Genomic DNA, 24,001 nt, shown 5'->3' on the forward strand with positions numbered 1-24,001 from the left:
CCTTTGTTACTAAAAATATTCAGCTTATGAATGACTATCTACAGTATCCTCTGTCTCACTAAATAGCATTGAGTGACTGAAGTTACACTTGGCTGCTTGGCTAGCCTGTGAGCACCAGATCACCCCTCTTGGATGTTTAATCCTGCTCAGACCTCTCTCTCCCCTAGCTATTGAAACCTGCTTAGTCCCAGTCATCCTCACATTTATTAATTTATATTGCAGTATCACCCAAGAGCCCTAGCTGGGCTCAGGTTCCTATTGTGCTAGACACTGTAAAAACATGTTACAAAAAGATGGGTTCTGCCCTGAAGAGCTTTCAGTCAAAGTATAAGATCAGAGAACAAGCAGATGCAACAAATGAAATTGAGGAGCACAAGAGAACAATGAGACAGTTATGAACAGCATAATGATCAGTGGGGTCACACACATCAAACCTTCGCATTGTAGGTATTGGGCACATTTATATAGTTCCCCACCCCCTTCCCAGTGAGGGTCCTCGGTGCATTCCATAGGCTCACAGTTTTTAGGAGTTCTCTCCATTTAGATTAGTTAACAATTTGAGCATTAAATATATAGTCTCTGTGTGTTAGTCAATTGTTCTTTGAGTGACCTCTGCATATTCCCACTTGTAGGATCAAGGCACCTGTGCCACAAGCTTCCAGAAAGCAGTGTCCATTGAGGCCACTCGCCTCTTGCCCCCATCCTAACGAGTTCTGAGGGTATGAAAGGGGGAGTGGCCCCAACTACCCCTCAGTCCCTTTCTAAATGCCGAAGATGCAGCGAGCTCCGATTGCACAGTGTCCTTGACACTTTCCTTGTCAATTTTTCTTTTTTCTCTTTCTGTCTTTTTGAGGCAAATTTTGTTTGTAATGGGTTGTCATTTAGCCAGGTTTTTCTTTTAAAAGACATGAGGAGATGCCTGTCGAGCATGGGCTTTGTCAGGACACACAGGAGCAGACTGGGCCTGTTCATGGGGGGGAGGGGGAGGTTCCTCCAGTCAGCTGAGCTGGCTGTACAATCTTGATCCAGATCTGGTGGCCTCCTGTGACTCTGGGAGCTGCAAAACCTGAATTCAAACAGAGCACAGATCTAGAGTTACCCTACTTGCCCTGGGGGGGGCGGGGGGGGGGAGAAGCTGTGTTTGGCTTTGGATCCAAATGGGAGGTAGAGCCAGAGCTTGAATCCAGATGCAGCAGTCACACATGAAGGACTGCTGAGCACAGTTGCCAAGAAGGGATCTGATTACCTGGGATCTAGCCAGCATGGGGAGCTGACATCTGTTACTGCTGAGTCACTCGTCTAAGAGTTCTGTACCACTGAGGCCCCAGATCTGCCCAGGTCATTGGACTCTGGTACTACAGCACCATGATCTTTGCAGAACTGCTTGCCTGACTGATTATGTGCCCAACATAGTGGCAAAAGCAAGCAGATCAGTTTGGAGGTCCTCGTCTTTCTAGAACCAATACAAGGGGCTGTCAAACGCATCGGGGCACCCATCCTTAGCATTACCAAGCTTTCCTTGGAAGAAATAGACCTGGAATCTAATGAAGCAGTTGACTTAGCACTTTTGGAATTCTCAGTAAACATCGCTTTGATTCCTCTCATCTTGGAAGGAACAGCTGCACCTAAGGGTTGAGATTTTCATCACCTACGCTTAGTGGTGTGTGAGATTTGTTTCCTGGCCACAATGTGGCAAGTCTCATTCACCTATCGTATAATGTGGACAGTAGGACTGTGTCGCATGGGGCAAAATGCTGTCTGGCGGTGCTAACGCCAAGATTAATCGTGTTCACCTCTGGGTTCCAGAAACAGAACTCTCCTATTTCCAGAAGGGTACTAGTAGTATGCACCCTTCTGTGCCATAGTGTCAGATCTGTCCCCCTACACATAGCTTTGACTGGAGTAAAAGAATACATTTTTAATGAGAGAGGTCCCTTATCAATTGGCCCATGCTCTGGCAGCAAGTGTTCTATTAAATGCCTGGCTGTCATGACTACTCTCCGTGAATGATTGGGTATCCGTCTTTGTGTAGACAACAGTCTGAGATTTCCACCTCTTTCAGACCGCTGGAATGTCTCTCTGTCCTGGGCCTCTGTCAGAGTCTACCCTCACTTGAAACTGGGCGGTTTCAAAGTGAGGACCCGCATGTCTTCCCCCACCCCAAAATCCTAGGGTAGGTCTTCCCTTCGGCTGCCACCACCCGGTCAATTCCGTGGGCCGGGACACCCCTGTTTCCCCCCTTGGGAACACAGATCAATTCACAGAGGAGGAACCTTCCCCCTCCCCCCTGATTCAACTCCTTGAATCTCACACACACAGGGAAGCAGCCCACTTCCCCCTCCCCTTCCCCTGAATTTCCCCAAGGGAAGGAATTAACCAAGTCCAAAGAAAAGAAAAGAATTTATTAAGAGAACAAAAAGAAAATACAGAATCTCTATGAGCCCAAGCTGGACACTCATAGGGTATAACCTTATCAATCTCTGGAGAGAATCCCCTCTCCCCCTTTTCTCAGTAAAAGCAATATCAGCAAACAGGAATAAAGCATTTCCTTTAGCAAACACACAATTGCAAATATAGAAATCAAATCATAAGACTAATTTGCCTTTCTAATTAATACTCACTATTAATTAGTAGAAACTACTCCAGGAGAACTTGGAGACATGACTGTCCTCTGTTAGATTCAAGAACAGTTCTCACACAGACAAAGGCTTCCCTCCACAGAGATTTGAAAAAATCTTATCTCTGATTGGTCCTCTGGTCAGGTGGTCACCAGGTACTACATGTTAACCCTTTACAGGTAAAACAGACTTTAACCCTTAACTATCTGTTTATGACAGCCTCCTTTACCTACTTCCCTGAATGTATCGTACGTCTTCATATTCAGAAAAACTTGTTGTTGTATCAGGCCACAGCTTATCTACATGTTTCCCAATCCCTTAGAGAAAAGGAACTGACACGCTAGGAGCCAGTCTGTCATGGGCCAAAGGTTGTTCATCTGTTTCACAATTATGACTTCACAGGGCTTCATCTTCCTGGAATTGTCACTCCTCATCCTGGACAAAGGGAGTGTCCTTGGCATGCTGTCACTTTGTCTTCATGGCATCATGTTGCATTACTGATACTGGAGCTATACAGGTGTTTAGCAAAAATGTTCCCTCATTTAGACTTGTTTTGGGAGAGCAAGATTGGTTGCTTCACCTGCCCTGGCATCCAGAGCTGATGCTTGTTTGGCAGTTCTGCTTTTCTTGTTTACCTACAACTCCACACCCTCCCTTCCTGGGGTTTGTTCTGCTTGCTAAACTCCCACAAGTGGAACTATGCAGAGGCCACATGAAGAAGAAATGAAGGTTGCTTATCTGTAACCAGAGATCTTCGAGATATGCAGAGGGTCATTCACATTACCTGCTCACCTTTGAGTCTCAGGGTTAGGAGTTCCTGAATTAGTGAAACCAGTGAGCTTGGGGGGAGGGGGGGTTGGGTTAGGAGGTTAGGGCCACTCCCCCTTTCAAATCCTTGGAACCCTGGGCGGGAGGGGAGGAAGAGATGTGAGTGGCCCCAATGGACACTGCTTTCCAAAAATTTCTGGAAGTTTGCTGTGCAGGTGCCTTGATCCCACAAATGTGAATATGCAGAGGCTCATCTTGAAATACTCTGGTTACAGGTGAGTAACTTAGCTGGCTGAAAATCATGTATGCTCTAAAAATAGCCTCAGTTGCTGAAGTTTGATTGCTGGTATAAAAATAAACCATAACATCAAAAAAAGAAGCATCTGATTTTTAATTTACAGAGGTAAGGAAATGCTAAGTTAAGGTTCCATCCTTGACCTGTCTCTTTGTTATTGGGCATTTTAGCATGTATGATATATAACATCTGTTCTGAGGCCAGTTTACTACCTATGTGAATTAGGGACAGGCTCTCTACCTTAACTCTGAGTATTCTTGTTTTTCACGTTTTAAGTTGGCTCTATAATAATCTCTTAGCTTTTTTTGTGGTTAAATAGCACAAAATTGGTGCCAAGCAAAAATTCTAAACACCGTCCATTGTATTTGCTTATACCGATGCTTCATGTCACTTCAGAAATCACAGATATAAATATGTGAGAGTCTTAGTGACTTGTAACTTTCATGCTGGAGCCCACATGAGCAGATTACCTTTGCTTGTGGCTCTTCAGCATTCTTCTTTGCTGCTGTTGCTAATATGGGGAGACTGGTGTTTGTTTCCTTTTTCACATCCCCACTTCACCTTCTGCTTGATGCTACAGTGATGTCATCCTGTGTGTATGACCCTTGGTCAGTTTCTCGGGATTCAGCTGTCACAAATCCAGCATTGTGAAGTGACTGAAGGAGAGGATGGGAAATCAGGGAACTCGGAAAGCTGGCTATTGAGCACAGCTGTCACTGAGGAAGCAAAATTGTCAGAAAAAGATATAGTGAGTTGTCTCTTGTTTAGAACAGAGGGACTAGCAGTCAGGTGATCCGGGCCTGTTCCTGGCTATGCCACTGATTCACTGTGACCTTTGTCAAGTCACCTGTGACCTGATATTTTTTAGAGGTGCTGAGTATCTACAGCTTGCACTGCTATCAGTGGAATCTGTGGATGCTCCACAACTCTGAAATCAACCTGCTGGCCTCTGCCTGTTTCCCCCTCTGTGAAATGTAAAACATGATACTGATACTGATCTACCTTGCACGGATATTAAGAGGTTTAATGTTTGTAAAATGCTTTGAGGTCCATATGTTGCCCCTGTATATGTTCTCCAATTGGAAAGCTCCTTTCTAAAATACAAAATAAAAAGTCCAGTGTGTGTGGCCCATAAATGGAAATATCATCATTTGTGTGCGGATAATCTCAGTGACACCTTGGACTTGCCTGCCTAAGTGTTCAGTGATAAATGGGGAATTAAGAGGGCACTATGTCAGTGGGGTAAATCTTGTCTGAACTGAGGATATTGCTGATCTAAGGGGTTTTCATCAGTTGCAGTAATTATTTGGTGCCTTTTCACTTGAGACACAATGTTGTTTCTAAAAGGAACAAATTGTAACTAGATTCCCACTGGCATTTTTTTCATATTAATCATGCACTGACTTTTTTCCCCCAATAAAGGCATGGAATGTTCTGGCCCTGGATGGCAGTAACTGGCAGCGAATTGACCTGTTTGATTTCCAGAGGGATATTGAGGTATAATTAAGTGACATACAAACCCATTTTTCTTGTTTAAAAACATAATTACAGTATGGAATAGATTAATACCCCCAGCATAACCCTTTCCACCTTCCCTGGAGATAGAAATCATTAATTTCAGTTCTTCTTGGCTTCAGGGAGCCTTTATAGTCTTGGCAATTCATTCAGCTTTTGAAAATGGACAGAACTATTTAACTGTACCAGGACTGAATGGTATTTGTGTGTGTACATGTACACTTATTTTAAAGCAGCAGTTTTTTTTGTTTACTTAGAGTTGAAATAACTAGAGTAAATATGTGCTTTTGCTGAAAGATATTGCTGATAAGTATTGGTCTAGATTTCTCTCTCCAACTCAACATAATCAAGTATGGCTTTTGTCTAGTATACTTGGACTTATACCATTAAGACACTGAATTTCTCTTAGTCTCTAGTGCCTGTTTTCCTTTGTTGGAAATGGAAACACAAACCAGGAAGATGCCAGAGATTTCCAGTTCTGAGTTAGTTCTAAAAGATGTACCTCTGTGGGAATGCCTTCTTGTAACTTCAGATAAATCTGTTAGAAGTGAACTGTGGCGTCCATGTAGGTTATGATAACTTTTTGTGTGCCTCATGTAGTCATACTGTTCTGAAAACTGAAGTCCCTGTATTCTTCCTGGCTGAATTTTCAAAAACAAACTAAACAAAACTAAAATCCTTATCAGATTGTTGCATTCTCATTTAAAAAATTATTTTTTGGAGATGGGGAGAGGAGAGCAGCATTGTAGCTTCACACAAACTGAAAAACATAAACCGAGAATGGCTTGTTTGGTGTCCTGGTGGAAGCTGCAAGTTACACAGCCTTTGTGGACAGAAGCGTTAACGTACTCTCTCTGCCAGACATGTCTAAGCATCTCATATAGACATAAAGGAACCAGCCTCTGATGTGGCAAATTGTGTACCCAAAAAGTCAAGCAAGTGCCCAGAGTGTTTTGAAGGAGAAAAGCAAATGTTGTCCTGCTCTCTACAGCAAGTGCTTCTTCAGACACATATCTCTTGATTAAGGGAGAAAGTAAAACTAGTAAGAGCATTCCTAAAGTTCTCTGCTTGGATAAGACTTCACTTTCACACAGGTGCAGGGAGATGATTGGAGTTCCCTGATCCAAGGTAGGAGCAGGAAGTGAGGAAAGAACTTCTCAGCCGTGGTGCTTTGTAAGAAGGAGAGAGTAATGCTGTGAATTTAAACTAGGCTTTTCTCTCCCTTTTACATGACTTTAAAGTCTCCCCATTCTCTTACTCATCTGTGTGTACTAAATATGTATTTGTGCATTAGCATTGGCTTATATTTTTATACAAGCTGCTCCAAAATGCTGCTGTTCCTTAACCTAAAAGGACATTCTCAGGCTAAGTCCTAAATGTTGTGTAACCCCTTTGGGGGTTAGAGAGCAAGGCCCCTTTAAATCGTTTTCCTGGGGGGGAGGGGGAGAGTGAGAAAAAAGGAGGGAAACTCCAGGGTGCACAACGTAGGTGTGTGCGTGTGTGTATTGCAATCTGCAGGCAGCTCTGGTGAAGAGAGAGCACGTGCAGAACCGGGGCACCTGTTCCAAACCCCCCAGAGTAAATACACCCACCCACAGGAAAAGTACAGTGGATATAAGAAAGGGGAAATATTTATTTACAGAGGGATGAGAGGAGGAAAACAACAAGGGGAAATATAGGGGGGCAGCAGAACAGGGCTGCATCCAAGCCAAGGCCCTACGGGTAGCACAGTCTAGAAGGGCAGACACCGAGCAACGTGTCTGCACACAGAGTTCAGGAGTCCTGAGCAAAGTTCCAGTCCAGTGGTGAGTCTTGGATGCTCCTGGTCGTCTTCGGTGACAGTGAACTTTCACCCAACAAACCCCACCAGTGCCCTCTCCTGCCACTCTCTGCAAAGCCACACAGAGCGACCACCTCCCCACTTCACTATTTAGCAACCTTCCTTCTTGTTTCCAATGCAGAGTCATAAGCCCCAGTACTCACAGCCCCATGCAGCTCTGGGCGGCCGTGATCCTGGGTCCAGCTCTGGCCTGTCCTCCCTGGCACAGTGCTCTTCCTGGCTCCTGTCCTGGGGTGTCCCTGATCGGCTGCCCCATCCTTCAGTTCCCAGGCTTCAGGCAGGTTCTCTGCTGCTTCCTTTGTGAAGGCCTGCGGGCTTCCCCCCTCTCTCTCCCTTGGAGCTCCAAAGCCACCCCCCCTGAAGTTTCCCTCCTTTTTTCTCACTCTCCCCCTCCCCACTAGGGAAAAAAATGTAAAGTGGCCATGCTCTCTAAACCCAAAGGGGTTACAGTTGTATGCTTAAAGGAAGATAAACTTGCAGCTTTTAAGCGTTTTCTTTAAAATATATTTGAATCCTCTGCAATCCCAAACATGTTCACAGCTGTGGTGAGGCCACTGAGGGCCTATACAAACATATGTGTGGTTTAAAGTTCTGTTACCTTCCTTTTCTAAAATGCAGCATGGGATTTATCTTCCTTTATCACTTTTAGCCATTGCAACACTTTGGCAGCACATCCTAGCTGCAGTTGGCATTTGAAAAGTAGTAGTATTTCAGAGTAGATTTTAAGGAAGGTAAATGAGGGGGCCTCAGCAGATTGATAGCCCTTTTAGATCATGCTGATACCTCACAGCTACCCTAATGTTCACACACATTTTTGGTTTGGGAAGGAGGGATTAAAAATTTCTTAATACAAACTCTTAGTAGCTAACACTTGAAAGTGATTATTGTTTCCATTCTCCAATGATCAGAGGAGGAGAATTAACTACTCCTGGACACTGAAACTTGTGTGTGCTGATAGAGTTGTATAGTCTTTCTCTCCTCTCCTCGATCTCTTTACCATTTCATCATCCAAAGTTGTGGAAAATTCAAACTTGTCCTGGGGTCTCTGGGGAGATACTCTCTCATGTAAAATACGACATTAAACTCCATTTCTCCAGATGTCTTTGAGAGGAAAGTTGAAATGCTTCCTCCACGAGAGAAGAGAAGTCCCCTACACTATTCATCTCCACTCTGTCCCCCAAAACAAAAATCTTCACATCTTTTACGACAACACATGCCTATCTGAAATCCTTGTCACATGGTGTTTCTGTGATTTGTTGTATTTCTTCAGTAATTATACTTTAGCCATCTCTTGGGCAGCCTCTTGCACTGCCCACTAGCTCTGACTGTAGAGGATTTTTCTACTGCTTATCCTCCGCTTTCTTCCTTGGGTTTTGGGTAATTGTTCCTTGTCCATTTTTAGAAGTTGAATCCGTCTCCTTTAGTTTTATATTGGTATGATGGTAATAGTGTTTGTTCAGTGCCCTTATGCCTGGAATAATATACAAACTGTTTTTAATCTACCAAGTTTTGAATTTAACTTTAATGAAGAGACTGTGGAAACTAAGAAGTGATATCAGTAGAATTCTTTTCCTGTCTTTTTACAGGGTCGAGTCGTGGAGAATATTTCTAAAAGATGTGGGGGTTTCTTGCGAAAGCTAAGCCTGCGTGGGTGTCTAGGAGTGGGAGACAACGCATTAAGGTAGTGGTATGGCTGCTTCTACTCTTAACTGTGAAGCAAAGAATGGTTCCCCTTCCCCATCCATAGAGGGGTGGAATGGTATAGCCACTCATCAACATGCTAGAGCGAGACCAATAACAATATGCATCCAAAAATAATCGCTTAAGTAAATGATGAACAATATGCATATCCTTCTTTTGTGTGTGTGTTTGAAATGAGTCTGTCTCCCTAGCCCTTCTTAAAAAATAGCAGCATAAAGTCAACCTGATGGTGTTGCAATATTGGGGGAATTGGCACTGGAAACTTGAACCTCTGTCCCTTGCTCCTGGGCTGAGAGAACTCCAAAGACAAGATATGGGTAACAACTCATTGTTGCTCTGCACTGCCCTTTAAGCCCAGTATTCAGCAGCCGATTTGATTCTATGTGCTTAAGAGATGCACCCATATAAAAAGCTGGTGGGGAAGATCAACAGTTTGCTCAAGATAAACAGTGCCTGGTTTTTGTGTTTTGTTTAATTATTTCTGTAGTATTGAGGGTAAAACATCTGTTTCAAAACATTTGGAAATGCATTGTCTGAAAAGTAGTGTTTTATATATATATATATATATATATATATATATTTTTTTTTCCAATGAAGGATATTTGCACAAAACTGCAGAAATATTGAAGTATTGAACCTAAATGGCTGCACCAAGATCACAGATACGTAAGTAACGTGTTTATTAGGGGGAATGTTGGAATATTTACCCTTGTAATTATTAATATACATGAATTCTGTCTCAACTGAATGGAAGGTTCCAGATTCTCCACCGTTGTCCCACCCCATGATCTTAGTACCGTTTGTTTTCTAAATGTGGTATGAGTAAGTGGTCTACCTCCAGATGGAATGATTTGTTATGGTCTGATGATAATTTGAAGACATCAGGAAACCTCTTATGACGCGTTGCTTACTTGTTATTTCAAGGCAGATGATCATATCAGGTTGTTGACATTAAGGGGAAAATATACTGAGGAAATAATTCTTTTTAGGCTGGTCTGACTCATGTTTTCTGATGCAGAAAAGGCTGTTAAAGTGTCCACTTCAGAACAGTAAGGCTCACTCTGTAATGGAACAAAACAGTGATGTTGTTCTTATTCTCCCAGGTCAGAATTTATGGAGACTGCAATTTCTCTGCACATGGAGTGGCTACAGTTGCTTAGTTTATGGTGCTTGTGCTCATCTGCCACCTCTTGTATACTTCAAGCAGTTCTGATTCTCCTTTGAGTGATTCTGTCTGTTAAATTCCAGTGTCTACAGTTTTTTTCCCTTTTTCATGCTGATGGTGGGGGGTGGTTTCACTTTGAGGCTTTGCAGTCTTATTCTCATTTCTGTGATGAAAGGAGACGGTCTCAGAGGGAATCTGAGTATGGAGAGACTGCCTGTCTTGGTGGAAAGGGGTCTCTCTCTTTGAAGCCTTTGCTGAGAGAGAGAGCTTCAGAAGAGAGGGGGGGAAAGGAAGTTCCCCACAAAACCTTATCCACGTTAGCCCTGACCAGGGAAAAGATAGGGGGTGTATGTCTTTGCAAAGGAACCTTCCTAAAAGAGTTGGCAAGAGTCAGCTCGCCTGTACTTTAAACTCTAACTTTCTTTAATAAATGCTATGAGTATGGATGGATGTAATTTGGTTAATATTTTATTATCCGAGGACCGCAGATGTCATCAGTAAAATGTGTGTCAGTTGTGGTGACGCACGTCAAGCCGTGCTTCCACATTGCCGAGCACAGGCTGTTAAGAGCTGGGGGAGTTCTTCTGCTTTTCCAGCCACTCCACATAGATTTGAGATTTTTTCCTATGGACAGCTGGTCAGCTATGCTTTAGGTTACACCTGGATTGCCTTGAAATAGGCGTGTATCAAAGTTTTATCTAGTTTCTCTGCCACTTTGCCGTCTTCCTGCTCAAGTGCTATTTGTAACTCTTTAAAATAACATCACTTACAAAACTGTAAGATCCCTATGTTTCCTACAGTAGCAGTACATGAGGGACTGAGGGAAGAACCATGTTGCATGTGTGCTCTTTCTATACTGCTTGCCTATAGATTCTGCATCTAAAAGTATAGATCAGTCTCAAAATGAAAGTGTGATGGCCTAAAATACTCTTTGTAGAAGAATAGTGGTGAAATCCACTAAATCAATTTGCATCCTTGGACAAATAAGATCTGCCAACTGAAGGAACCCTTAAAAAGAAGCTTTTTTTAATATCAGAGGGGTAGCCGTGTTAGTCTGGTTCTGTAAAAGCAGCAAAGAATCCTGTGGCACCTTATAGACTAACAGACGTCTTGCAGCATGAGCTTTCGTGGGTGAATACCCACTTCTTCGGATGCAAGTAGTGGAAATTTCCTGGGGCAGGTATATATAAGCAAGCAAGAAGCAAGCTAGAGATAACGAGGTTAGATCAATCAGGGTGGATGAGGCCCTGTTCTAGCAGTTGAAGTGTGAAAACCAAGGGAGGAGAAACTGGTTCTGTAATTGGCAAGCCATTCACAGTCTTTGTTTAGTCCTGAGCTGTTGGTGTCAAATTTGCAGATGAACTGGAGCTCAGCAGTTTCTCTTTGAAGTCTGGTCCTAAAGTTTTTTTGCTGCAGGATGGCCACTTTAAGATCTGCTATTGTGTGGCCAGGGAGGTTGAAGTGTTCTCCTACAGGTTTTTGTATATTGCCATTCCTAATGGCACCAGCAACTTTACACCGCACCATAGTAACTCTAGCTCAGGAACCAATCCATGCAACAAACCTCGATGCCAACTCTGCCCACATATCTACACATATCTACACCAGCAACACCATCAAAGGACCTAACCAGATCAGCCACACCATCACCGTTCATTCACCTGCACGTCCACCAATGTAATATATGCCAACATATGCCAGCAATGCCCCTCTGCTATGTACATCGGCCAAACTGGACAGTCTCTAAGGAAAAGGATAAATGGACACAAATCAGACATTAGGAATGGTAATATACAAAAACCTGTAGGAGAACACTTCAACCTCCCTGGCCACACAATAGCAGATCTTAAAGTGACCATCCTGCAGCAAAAAAACTTTAGGACCAGACTTCAAAGAGAAACTGCTGAGCTCCAGTTCATCTGCAAATTTGACACCATCAGCTCAGGACTAAACAAAGACTGTGAATGGCTTGCCAATTACAGAACCAGTTTCTCCTCCCTTGGTTTTCACACCTCAACTGCTAAACAGGGCCTCATCCTCCCTGATTGATCTAACCTCGTTATCTCTAGCTTGCTTCTTGCTTGCTTATATATACCTGCCCCAGGAAATTTCCACTACTTGCATCCGAAGAAGTGGGTATTCACCCACGAAAGCTCATGCTGCAAGACGTCTGTTAGTCTATAAGGTGCCACAGGATTCTTTGCTGCTTTTTTAATATATTTTTCTGATGCAAGTAGCAACTATTGTTAAGAAATAGCTTCACTTCATGTTGTCGAATTTTTGTTGTGTTAACTTCTAAGCATCAGTGTTACAATAGCTTTTAAAAACAACTCATATTTTGGGGGCAGACAATGCAGCCTAGTCATTGTTCATGTATCTTGTGGCCTTCCATTGGAGATAACGCATCCTGCAAAGACTAACAGTAGCCAGCAAAGATGTGTAGGGATGAGTTATTTATTAGCAGGTGGAAGTACTCCTTTTTGCATTGCTAGTAATTTTATTTTATAAGCTTAATATAGGCCTGTGAGTCAAAAGCATAGCTCATCTTTATTTTCTGGGCCAGAATGCTCAGCACCTTGTGGGATCAGACTCTCTGCCTCTGCAGTTCTTCCTGATAGCAGGGTTGGTGATGGCATCTGAGTTTCTCAGCTGGCTTTCAGACTGGCCTCACTACTAAGATTTTTTTTTAAGGGGTATCACTGGCTGTCACTCGCAGTATATTTCAGGCACTTGTGGGTCTTTCTACACTGTACTAATTGAATAATTATTTTGAAGGCTTTGATAAAAGAAGCAGCTGGTTTCCCCAGTACATAGTTGCCTACAGTCGGCACTTGCTGCACAAAATCATATTTTGTTGCTATTCCCTCAGAAATGAATCCTTAGGCAGGTGAAATCACTGCCATTGTTGTCGAGGAGTTTGAAGTCACAGCTAAACAGCAAGCCCCTCGGATGTGCTCCATCTACTCTAGACTGCTGCCAGCACCCAGCTCCTGTTTCTAGTGTGCAGTATGTGCCATTAATCATGTGATGCTTGGTACTTTCCCTTGTTCATTTTTAGAAGTTTCTCAGTACTATCAAAACAATCTTGAGCAGAAAGCTGGGAAAATAGGGTAGAGGGTACAGCTGTAAGAGTTATTTTGGTCCCTTTGATAGCAGATGTTAGAAATGTCCTATAGAACGGTCTTCAGCATTGGGTTTTGAGCAAACGAATCCCTCAGTGAAAGACGAATGATTCAAAATGTGAAGAAAATCACTGTCTTCTTCACACACACATAGACTGCTTAGAAAGAGCATTTCCTGTATCCTCTCTCCCACCAGCCCACCTCCAATACCTGCCCATGTTGTATTCTCCATCCTTTTTTTTTTTTAAGTGGGGGCTTGTGTGAATATACTTGTGCGCATACTGTGTGATGGAAAAATGTACATGATCATTTCTGTGTACGTCTTTGATGGATAAATGTACTGTCTGAAGTATTTTTTTTTTAATATATATATATATATTCTCTTTCAGGACATGTACCAGCCTTAGTAAGTTCTGCTCTAAACTCAGGCACCTTGACTTGGCTTCCTGCACTTCCATAACCAACCTGTCTCTAAAAGCACTGAGGTAGGAACTGACAGCGTTGAGATCCCGTGCACCAGTTTAATTCTAAATAGCTTGCTCCACCATGTCCCCTATTCTCTGAACTCCCCGGGTGGAGTTTTCAATAAGTGACTAGGTTACTAGGATTGCAATCCAAACCTGAGACATGAATGCTGAGCTCTGCTGGGTAATGCCTCCTGCTCTGCAAAAGAGACAGGAACTAAATAGAAGGTGCCTTGTCCTGATAATGATTAGCAGCCGTAGCATAATTGGATTGCACTGAGGTTTCTATTTTTATTTATTTTTTTGAGCAGGGGGCAGAGGTTTTTTTAGTTTTTAATTAACATGCCTTGTAAATACCTTTTTGTTAATAGTTGACTTTTGAATTACACAACTCCCATTGCACAGATAGCAAGTGTCCTGTAGTTGCAAAATAAAGACTGGCACGTGATTACTTGTCTTAAACTGATTAGGTGACATGGTAACTACTTAACCCTACTAAATGTAATTGCCAAGTAATCTAGAAATGGAAGGGAATGACAGGCAATGAGACAAGAGATTGAGACAGAAGAAAGGAGGCAAAAGAGAACCCTGACAGTAAAGATAGGGAGTGAAGCCTAAACTATTAAACAAAACAAAGTGAGTAAAGTAGGTTTTAAATAATGATAAATTTGTATATCTAAAAAGGATAAAAATATAGAAAGACTAATATGAAGGAAAACAAAATAGTGAAGAGGCTGCATTTGAGATATCAAAGGAATCAGAGTACAGAAAATGGAGAGAGGCTTGTTTTTGTAGTGAGCTTTTAGAAAATTGAGCCTGTTTTTGGGGGGGGGGGGTGTTTGGTTTTTTTTGTTTTGTTTTTTTTAATGGCTTCAACCTGGCCTCCAATTTTATAGTCAGTTTTGTGCCTGCAATTATTTGCAATCACAATTGATAGCATTTACATGTCTGTCTACCTGACTGCAAATCAAATGTATACATTCTGTTTGTGCCAGCAGCTATTTTCAAGCACAGATTTGTGTCTGGAAAATCAGAGGCCGTGTTTCAAAAATGAAGCCCTTTGAATCTGATTTAATGTTGGTTTGGCTGTATCTAGGCCTCTCAGCCAATAACACTGTGGATGCACCCAGTCTATGGACAGAGGGGTGGGACGCAGCCCTATGACCGGCTTTGGATGCAGTAGATCAACCTTCTTTTTTCAGAGTGCCACAATATTGAGTTACTGGTTTCCGAGCCTACCACTGGAGAGCTGCTCTCATCTGGGGATTTTTGTGTTTAATATGCTTAATAAGTGAATGTTCCATGTGGGTGTGGGGTGTGCGTGTCGCTTCCTGTGCTTAGATGAAGTCTAGAAATTGGAATTTCCTGTAATCCGGCTTGAAGCTGGATTTCATGTTTCCACCCACTTTTCCTTTTGCCTCCCAAGTGAGGGATGCCCACTGCTGGAACAACTGAATATCTCCTGGTGTGACCAAGTGACTAAGGATGGCATCCAGGCTCTGGTGAGAGGCTGTGGAGGACTCAAAGCCTTGTTTCTGAAGGGCTGTACGCAGGTATGACTATGGAGAACATGCGCATTAAACTAACTACAAAAATGAGTGTCTTATGCGTTCAACGCCAGTTACAGCAATGAGTGTGAAGTATTGTAGGGCTTGTATTTCCAAACATTACCTTATTGAAATAACTATTCACGATCTACCAACTAGACATTAAGTGCTTTATTGAAACTCTTTACTAGCTTTGAGCCCAGCATGAATAGCTGAACACTGAATAATGAAAACTATCTAGTAGTGGAACCTCCCTGTTCAGAGGATGTCGTGAGCAAAATCACACTTGCGTTAACATTTTTTTTAATAAGCTATAAAATATCCTGGCTGTGTCCATAGACTTATTTTAGCCCTTTGTAGGAGGGTCAGACAGCAGTAGAAAGCCTGGCTGTAGTTACATCTGGAATCACATGATAAAAGTTCCTGACTGAGTGGAATCTTCCAGCTGGCTAATGTAGAATTGGACTGTAATTGTTTTGTTTCAGAGGTTTTCCTACAGCAAATTAGACTCTTGGCACGTCTCTGAAAGGATGGTGCTATGTTCAGCAGTGCAAGGAGGGCGGTGCAGTCCGGTACACTGTACCAGCAAGATACTTATAGCTGGTATGGTGAACCGGAAAGAGGGCCCCATGTCAGCAGCTCCTCCAGTGCGTGCAGCTGTACCGCCCCTGGTCCTTCGACGCAGGGTCTCCTCCGTCTGACAGCAGCCCCGACGGAGGACAGGGCTGAGGGGGCAGCGCTGGGAGCGGTACAGCCACTGGAGGAACTGCCAGCATTCTGCTCCTTTCCCCGCTGCAGTCCTCTGGCGGGGTTGGCTGCTGTACAGATGGAGGAGACCCTGCGTGGAAGGGCTGGGGTGCTACAGCAGCCCCACGTTCTGCTCATTTTCCCCACTGTGTTTCTGAAGGCTCAGCGGGAGGAGGACAGAGCTTCCCCGCTGCCCCCAGATAAGGGGGGTGGATCATGGGAAGGGGACAGGGAGAGCGTGGGGGCCCCAGGCTGGGGGCAGGGCGAAGTCACATGGAGGGTCACGTGACTGCCGTGGGGCCCCCTGCACCAGTAAGAAATGGATTCCACTTGCACCACTGGCCATGTTGTTTTTTGGACTGTGTCCAGACCAAGATGATGTATCTTCAGAACCTATTACAGGGATGGATCTTCAACCCTGACGCTTTAGAATAAAAATTGTGCATTAGCTTTTAAGGCTGAAACTTCAGTTACCCTTTGTTGTTTGGAGTTGATTTTCTTTAACCTTACTATTTTACATGCGTGGGTACTTCCATGGCCCAGCCTCAAACTAGAATGAAATTTGCATAACTCTTTTCATACTCTAGGTATTTAAGACCTTAACAGGTTAAATATGGATAGGAGTGTGACTTTATTTAGGCAGATGTTATAGTTCTGAACTCAGAATAGCTGATATCTGCCTTGAGTATTAGAATCTCATTTAGTGACGGGGGGGTTCATACCCAGGTTACAGGTCCTAACGCTTGCTAGTCAGAAACAAGCCGAGGGACCCTATTTTAATGTCATCTAAAAGAGAGTAGCTTCAAACAATGTAGTACCTTCTCTAGTACTCTTGCTTGTAGTGTTAGGCTACGTCTATACTACCCGCCCGGGTCGGCGGGTAGCGTTCGACTTCTCGGAGTTCGATATATCGCGTCTCATCTAGACGCGATATATCGAACTCCGAACGCGCTCCCGTCGACTCCAGAACTCCACCACCGCGAACGGTGGTGGCGGAGTCGACGGGGGAGCTGCGGACTTCGATCCCGCGGCATCTGGACGGGTGAGTAGTTCGAACTAAGGTAGTTCGAGTTCAGCTACGCGAATAGCTGCACCTTATATGTACTTGTATATTTTATATTATATTTGTATATTGTATACTTGCGTACCTTAGTTCGACCCCCCCCCAGTGTAGACCAGGCCTTAGATATGAACGAAGTTCTGATGCAGGACTTGAATGTATGATTGTCTTGTGCAGACAGACCTGCTCCTGGCTAAATCAGAATGACACTAGAACCTGATACAATATTGCATCCCAAGAACATAAGAATCTCAAAGTGACTGTAAGCATAGGAATTACTTCAGCTATCAATTCTTGGCTGAGAGAATGGTAGTTAGAAAACTGGCACCCAGCTTGCTGAAGAACAGTGAAGGCAAGAGAAATGTTGTCCAAGAACATGGGAACAAATCCCCTTATTCCTTATTTTTTTTTAAAAAAAAAGGTAGCCATGGGATCTTCAATGCACATGCAGATCAGGCAGGAAAGACTGAAAGAGCAACATGCAGTAAACTACGTAGAACTCAGCTTTCCTGTCTTGGGAAGGTGAAATGCTGAGTTGTCCCTGCTGTAGTTCCAACGTGTGATTCCAGGAAATCTACATAATTAAAACCTAAGGATTAAACCTGTGAGCCATCTTCTTGGATGTACTTGGTTTGCTTTTTCCCAAATCTTGAAATTGTGGTGTGGGAGGTTGGGGGCTTAGGTTTTAGTTCTTTTTGTTCCTCTGAAACAGGATCAGTATTTTACCTGCTGTTGACATGTAAACTTAAATAATATTTACTTTCCAAAAGATTAGTCCCACTGTACATGGGTGTAGAAAGCGATACATTTTTAGTATGTTAAGTAAAGCAATAGTACATATATCACCATGTTCAAAACAAGCCCAAATGTTAGGACCATTGCCAGTAGTTCCGAAGCTTACGTTACTGTGGTTTTTAATAGCCTAGGAGACTTGACTGGTAAGAGGTTTAACAATCCGAGCCTATTTTCAGAATTTAGATTACTGAAAAAAGCTCGAACTTCTGGTTATTTGTGGACTCCAGTGAAATATTGATGGCAATACATCCTTGTTATCGGTTATTTGCCATCTGTTCTCATGGGTGTAAGACTGGCAATCACTTTTGGTAGCAGCCAAATTAATATAGAGGAGGGAAAATGGTGATATAGAGAAGCCCTATGAAGTATTAATTTATTAGAAACAAAATTCATCAAAATTAAGAGTAATTTCAGCTCCCATTCCGTCTGTTAATCATGTATTTTTGACCTGAGCATAAGTTATTGAAATCAATAAATTAAGACTGTTAATTAATTGCAGTTAACTCATGCGATTAACTCAAAAAAAACCTAATTGCAATTAAAAAAATTAATCGCAGTTTTAATTGCACTGTCAAACTATAGAATACCAATTGAAATTTATTAACTATTTTTGGATGTTTTCTACATTTTCAAATGTATTGATTTCAATTACAACACAGAATACAAAGTGTACAGTGCTCACTTGATATTTATTTTTATTACAAATATTTGCACTGTAAAAAAACAAAAGAAATAGTATTTCAATTCACCTAAGTACTGTATTTCAATTTCTTTATCATGAAAGTGCAACTTACAAGTGTAGATTTATTTTTTTTGTTACATAACTGCACTCAAAAACAGAGCAATGGAAAACTTTAGAGCCTAGAAGTCCACTCAGTCCTATTTCTTGTTCAGTCAGTTGCTCAGACAAACAAGTTTGTTTACATATACAGGAGATTATGCTGCCCACTTCTTGTTTACAATGTCACATGAAAGTGAGAACAGGCATTCGCATGGCACTGTTGTAGCCAGCGTCGCAAAATATTTACGTGCCAGATATGCTTAACATTCGTATGCCCCTTTATGCTTTGGTTATCATTCCAAAGGACATGCTTCCATGCTGATGATGATTGTTAAAAAAATGTGTTGATTAAATTTGAGATTGAGCTCCTTATGGGAGAATTGTATGTCTCCTGTTCTGTTTTACCCGCATTCTGCCATATATTTCATATTATAGCAGTCTCGGATGATGACCCCGCACGTGTTACTCGTTTTAAGAACACTTTCGCTGCAGATCTGAGAAAACGCAAAGAAGATACCAATATAAGATTTCTAAAGATAGCTACAGCACTCAACCCAAGATTTAAGATTCTGAAGTGCCATCCAAAATATGAGTGGGACAAGATGTGGAACATGCTTTCAAAAGTCTTAAAAGAGCAACAGTCCCATGTGGAAACTACAAAACCCGAACCGCCAAAAAGGAAAATCAATCTTCTGCTAGTGGCATCTGACTTAGACGATCAAAATGAACATGCGTCAGTCTGCAATGCTTTGGATTGTTATCGAGCAGAACCTGTCATCAGCATGGATGCATGTCCTCTGGGGAATGATGGTTGAAGTATGAAAGGGCGTATGAATCTTTAGTCCATCTGGCACATAAATATCTTGCGATGCTGGCTACAACGGTGCCATGCGAACACCTGTTCTCACTTCCATGTGACATTGTAAACAAGAAGTGGGCAGCATTATCTCCTGTATATGTAAACAAACTTGTTTGAGCAATTGGCTGAACAAGAAGTAGGACTGAGTGGACTTGTAGGCTCTGAAGTTTCCCATTGTTCTGTTTTTGAGTGCAGTTATGTAACAAAAAAAATCTACATTTGTAAGTTGCACTTTCATGATAAAGAGATTGCAGTACAGTACTTAGGTGAATTGAAATACTATTTATTTTGTTTTTTACAGTGCAAATATTTGTAATAAAAATAAATATCAAGTGAGCACTGTACTCTTTGTGTTCTGTGTTGAAATCAATATATTTGAAAATGTAGAAAACATTTAAATGGTATTCTATTATTGTCGAACAACGTGATTAATCACACAATTAATCACAATTTTTTATCGTTTGACAGCCCTACAATAAACTAACCTTGCAAATCTGTAGATTCTCAATCTCAGAGACAGTGGAAGATAGACTGTATGATGCTTGCATATTGCCATTACACACATTTTGAGAACTAAGTGGCTTTTTCAACCCAGTGACAATTCAGAGTGATAACTCATATTCAGTCTATAATTTTTTCTTTCCAGCTTGAGGATGAAGCTCTCAAATACATTGGAGCACACTGTCCTGAACTAGTGACTTTAAACCTGCAAACCTGCTTAGTAAGTAATCTTTCCTGTGATTCCCATATTACATGCAATGTAGCTATAAAGGGCATCTCTAAACAGGATTGAATAAGAACTACTCCACCCTTCAACGTTGTCATTTTTGCAGACAGGAAAATTGCACTTTGGCAAGTTCTAAAAATAAATGCTTTTTTTTTTTTTTTTTGTGGTAGCATTTGGTAGAGTCATACAAGCCTCCAAAATAGCCTTGTTAGCTTCAGTTTGTGTCTCTTTGCCCTGCCCACAGGGCTTCTAAGTACATTTGCCAGGACTAGCTGGAAAAATTCTTTCCTTTGAGCTGAATGTAAGTTTGTTTGCATCCAGACTTTTACGGTAGCCTTTAAAACTGAATGAAACAGCACATTTGCCCTCTACAAAAAGACACTGAACCAACCAAGAAACAGAGCTATAAAATAATGATTGTATCTCAAATCTTCATGGAACTTCAGACACCTATTTACAAACTGGGGAGCAATGAAACTTTCTACTCTTTACTTAACGGATTTCTTTAAAACATGTCTGGGGGAATGAGGTGTAACTGACAACAATGCTTAGCTGCTGCTATTTTCTGACTCTGCCTCAGATAAGCATGTATCTTATGAAGATATTGGTGTATAATTTGGAACTATTAACAGTGCCAAAAATGTACTTTTGAGCCAAAAAAGGAACCAGGAAGAGTTCTTAGTGTACATCATCCAGTTCTTCTGATATGGCAGCATTAACAGACTGTCCCCAAAGTTGGAAGGGGCTTGGAGATTTGTAGATCTGTGCCTCACTCAGTAGTGTATTTTAAGGAGTAGTGTTTACACTCTGAAGGAAGATGTATACATGATTGGCACGAGGATGTTGTCAACAATAACTTTTCACTATTGACATTGGGACCTGGAAGATGCAACTTTTAGAAGGAGCTGAAAGGAAAACTAAGTAAGTTTCTTGCTCACCTTTCATTTAACCCTTCGTAGAAGGTGTTTTCCCTTTTTTCCTACTTGAGCAGTTGTTCCAAAAGAGCTACTGCCAGTCTCCAAGCTGGTGCTTTCCATGTGGGAAATCAACGCTGGCCAGGTCACAAAACCCAGTGAGGCCCAGTTTGTTCCTGTGTCTATATACTGACTCATCTCTTCTCCTTTCTTTATCTCCTCCCACTGTATACCTTGGTCTTGCCATCACAATCTGTCCTCCAGCTGGCAGGGCTCAACTGAGCTCCAGAACTTTGTTAATATTGCTGCTGTCAACCAGCATGTCACTCTCCTGACAGGTTCTGCCTCAAATGTTGCCATCCCAAACTGGTTCCTGGAGGTAGACTGAGGTCCAAATGGATGCAGCTCCATTGAACTTAATGAAGTTACACAGGTGCTGAATCTGACGAGGATTCAGACCTGTGTCTTAGCACCTATCTCTTGGGCACCGAGGCAGTAAGACTGAGTTTTAAAAGGCTGTTTGTAAAACTAAGCTGTGGTGATGTTGTGACCTCTAACAGACTTTCCTAATTAATCTTTCATCCAGAATTACTTTGTCGGCATTGCTGAGGAAGCTGAGAGCGCTGTGGTGTTAGGCAGCAGATTCTATGGTGCCATCCCCTAAAATATTTGCATGCCTGTGGAATCAGCTGCAGACTATTTATAAGCCATATCAGAGTGCCTTATGCTGTTTCAGCTATCCCGTAAAAATATTTGAACACATTTCTTGGCTGATAAACGTAACTTGGCCTTCATCACTCTAAGTTGAATGCCTTCTTGCTTGTCTCAAAAGGTAAAATTGGACAATGCATTGGATCTTCATCACTACTAATGGTTCTGATGTTTTTTTTTTCTTGTAGCAAATCACAGATGATGGTCTCATAACAATATGCAGAGGATGCCATAAATTGCAATCCTTGTGTGCCTCAGGCTGCTCTAACATTACAGATGCCATCTTGAATGCACTGGGACAAAACTGCCCGCGGCTTAGGTGAGTTTTCAGTCTGGAGTCACACAATGCAGATTGAGTAAAGATGTGGGTGACCTGGTAATGGAACTCCTTGACTTTATTTATTTATTTATTTATTTATTTATTCTAAAGGTCAGGACTTCTAGTCCAATCTGGAAGTCCACTAGTTTACCACTGAAGTTATTTCCAGCTGTCCAGCGGGAAGAGGCTGACAATGAGTTAGTTATGTCCTAACTTCTGGCTCCACAGAATATAATTCTACAAGATATCTTGCAAAAAGAACAGGAGGACTTGTGCCACCTTAGAGACTCACATTTATTTGAGCATAAGCTTTCGTGGGCTACAGCCCACTTCATCGGACTCATAGAATGGAACATATAGTGAGGAGATGTGTATACATACAGAGAACAGGACAAGGTGGGAGTTAAGAACTGGAAACAAGGTTTAAACTGCATTATTCCCTGCCTCAATACTTAGTTGTTAATGCGTGTTGAGGATAGTTTGGAGCAGGTGAAGCAAAAAATAGTGGGCTTTTTTGTTAATTTTCACAATTTCAGACAGAGAATGGGCTTCAGGTGCCATCTCTATAAAGATTTTACAGCATAATTAGGAAAATGACATGGCGGAGAAAAGAAAAAAGATGAGTATTGTCTGGCGTCTGTTACAGCTGTGTGCCCTGCTTTAATTTGGCTAAAATAAGTGGTGTCCAGAATAGAAATGGAATTTTTATAATAAGCTTAAAAATAAAGTAAAAGATTATGGATACATGTATCAGTTTTCATATATATACAGTTTGAACTTTGAAAGAGGCAGATAAAAATGCTGTGATTCCAACTGGATCCCGTGTTTATGTTCAACTCTGCCTGGAGATCAACTGCGTAAAATGCCAAAAACCAAAGTATCTCACACATTTAAAGACAGTCCTGATCTTAAATTTTTAGAAATGGAAATAATGCTCTCCCCTGCAGCATTATAGCATTGAGAAGTAAAACATTATAAAACAAATGAGGGAAAACGGGGAGGCACCATGAAACTGCAGTAGCAGAAGCAAAGAATTTTTGGCAGCCATCTGAACGGGGAATGAGCAAGTTGCTATCTAGAAAACTTTAAATCCATATGTTATGGCATTAAGTGCTTATTCTTGCATGACCTGAGCAGCATCATGAAATACTATTCCATGTAATACGCTACCTCATGGTGAGATTATCAAATGGAGTGAAGGGGGACCTGCATTCAAATGTGCATGAGTATAATACTCCATGGAAATAATACTCTTTGAGAGTACTGCCTTGACTTAATCTCTTCCTGCTCTGCCCCCAATTTTTTAATAAAACAGACTCTGTAAAGCAAAATGATCACCCAATAGTTAGTACATTCTTAATTCTTTCTGTACAGAATATTAGAAGTCGCAAGGTGTTCGCAGCTAACGGACGTGGGCTTTACCACTCTGGCTAAGGTAAGAGCTGCATTCCACTTTGTACCTGGTGCATCTCTGTTTCCTGGGAGCTGAGGGTAACAGTAGCTGTCTCCCTTGAATTTATATTTTGCAAAACATCTCTTTTTGGTTTTGCAGTTGCGTGGAAATGAGAGGGCTAAGTAGATCAATAAATTGTTCATTATTCCTTAAATTTTCAACATTGGTTTTAGCCACCCAACTCCCAATTTAATGAGTAATATGCATCTAAAGTCAATGAAATTATTAACATTTAGCAGGAAACAAATCCCTGTACGATTTCATGCATTAGACAGATCAGCCTGTACTCCATATGAGTAACACTGAGTTTAACCCCCTTTTCCGTTCTGTAGATTTAAAAAAAAAAAAGATAAAGAAGTTAGTAGATATTTTATAAATGTCTTTAAATGGGCAGGCTTGATAGATATTCAGTATTATGCTTGTTTTTAGTAGCATCGTCCTCCAGGGAGCAACAAACTCTCTGTCGTCCTGACCAACTTTGGAAAGAAGACTTTCTTTTCAAACACACTTCATCTGTGTTGAGAAAGGAGGGATCCAATAATTTTACAAGTACTGACTGGGCTTTGTGACTAATTTGCTTGTGTGTTTTTATTTCCTGCC

The 24,001-nt window shown here is 41.8% G+C and overlaps 1 protein-coding gene across 4 annotated transcripts in view; it reads left to right on the forward strand.

Moving 5' to 3' along the window:
- FBXL20 (F-box and leucine rich repeat protein 20) overlaps positions 1–24,001 on the forward strand; it is a 72,681-nt gene that overhangs the window by 36,440 nt on the left and 12,240 nt on the right. For all 4 annotated transcript variants that reach the window (XM_044999387.1, XM_044999389.1, XM_044999386.1 and 1 more), the window contains 8 exons: positions 5,104–5,178; positions 8,623–8,717; positions 9,335–9,403; positions 13,414–13,509; positions 14,915–15,041; positions 19,924–19,998; positions 21,818–21,948; positions 23,323–23,383. In XM_044999387.1, coding sequence (XP_044855322.1) covers positions 5,104–5,178; positions 8,623–8,717; positions 9,335–9,403; positions 13,414–13,509; positions 14,915–15,041; positions 19,924–19,998; positions 21,818–21,948; positions 23,323–23,383 — 729 coding nt within the window. The remainder of the gene's footprint in view (positions 1–5,103; positions 5,179–8,622; positions 8,718–9,334; positions 9,404–13,413; positions 13,510–14,914; positions 15,042–19,923; positions 19,999–21,817; positions 21,949–23,322; positions 23,384–24,001) is intronic.

Source organism: Mauremys mutica, chromosome 25, assembly GCF_020497125.1.
Source record: "Mauremys mutica isolate MM-2020 ecotype Southern chromosome 25, ASM2049712v1, whole genome shotgun sequence".
Lineage (NCBI taxonomy): Eukaryota > Metazoa > Chordata > Testudines > Geoemydidae > Mauremys > Mauremys mutica.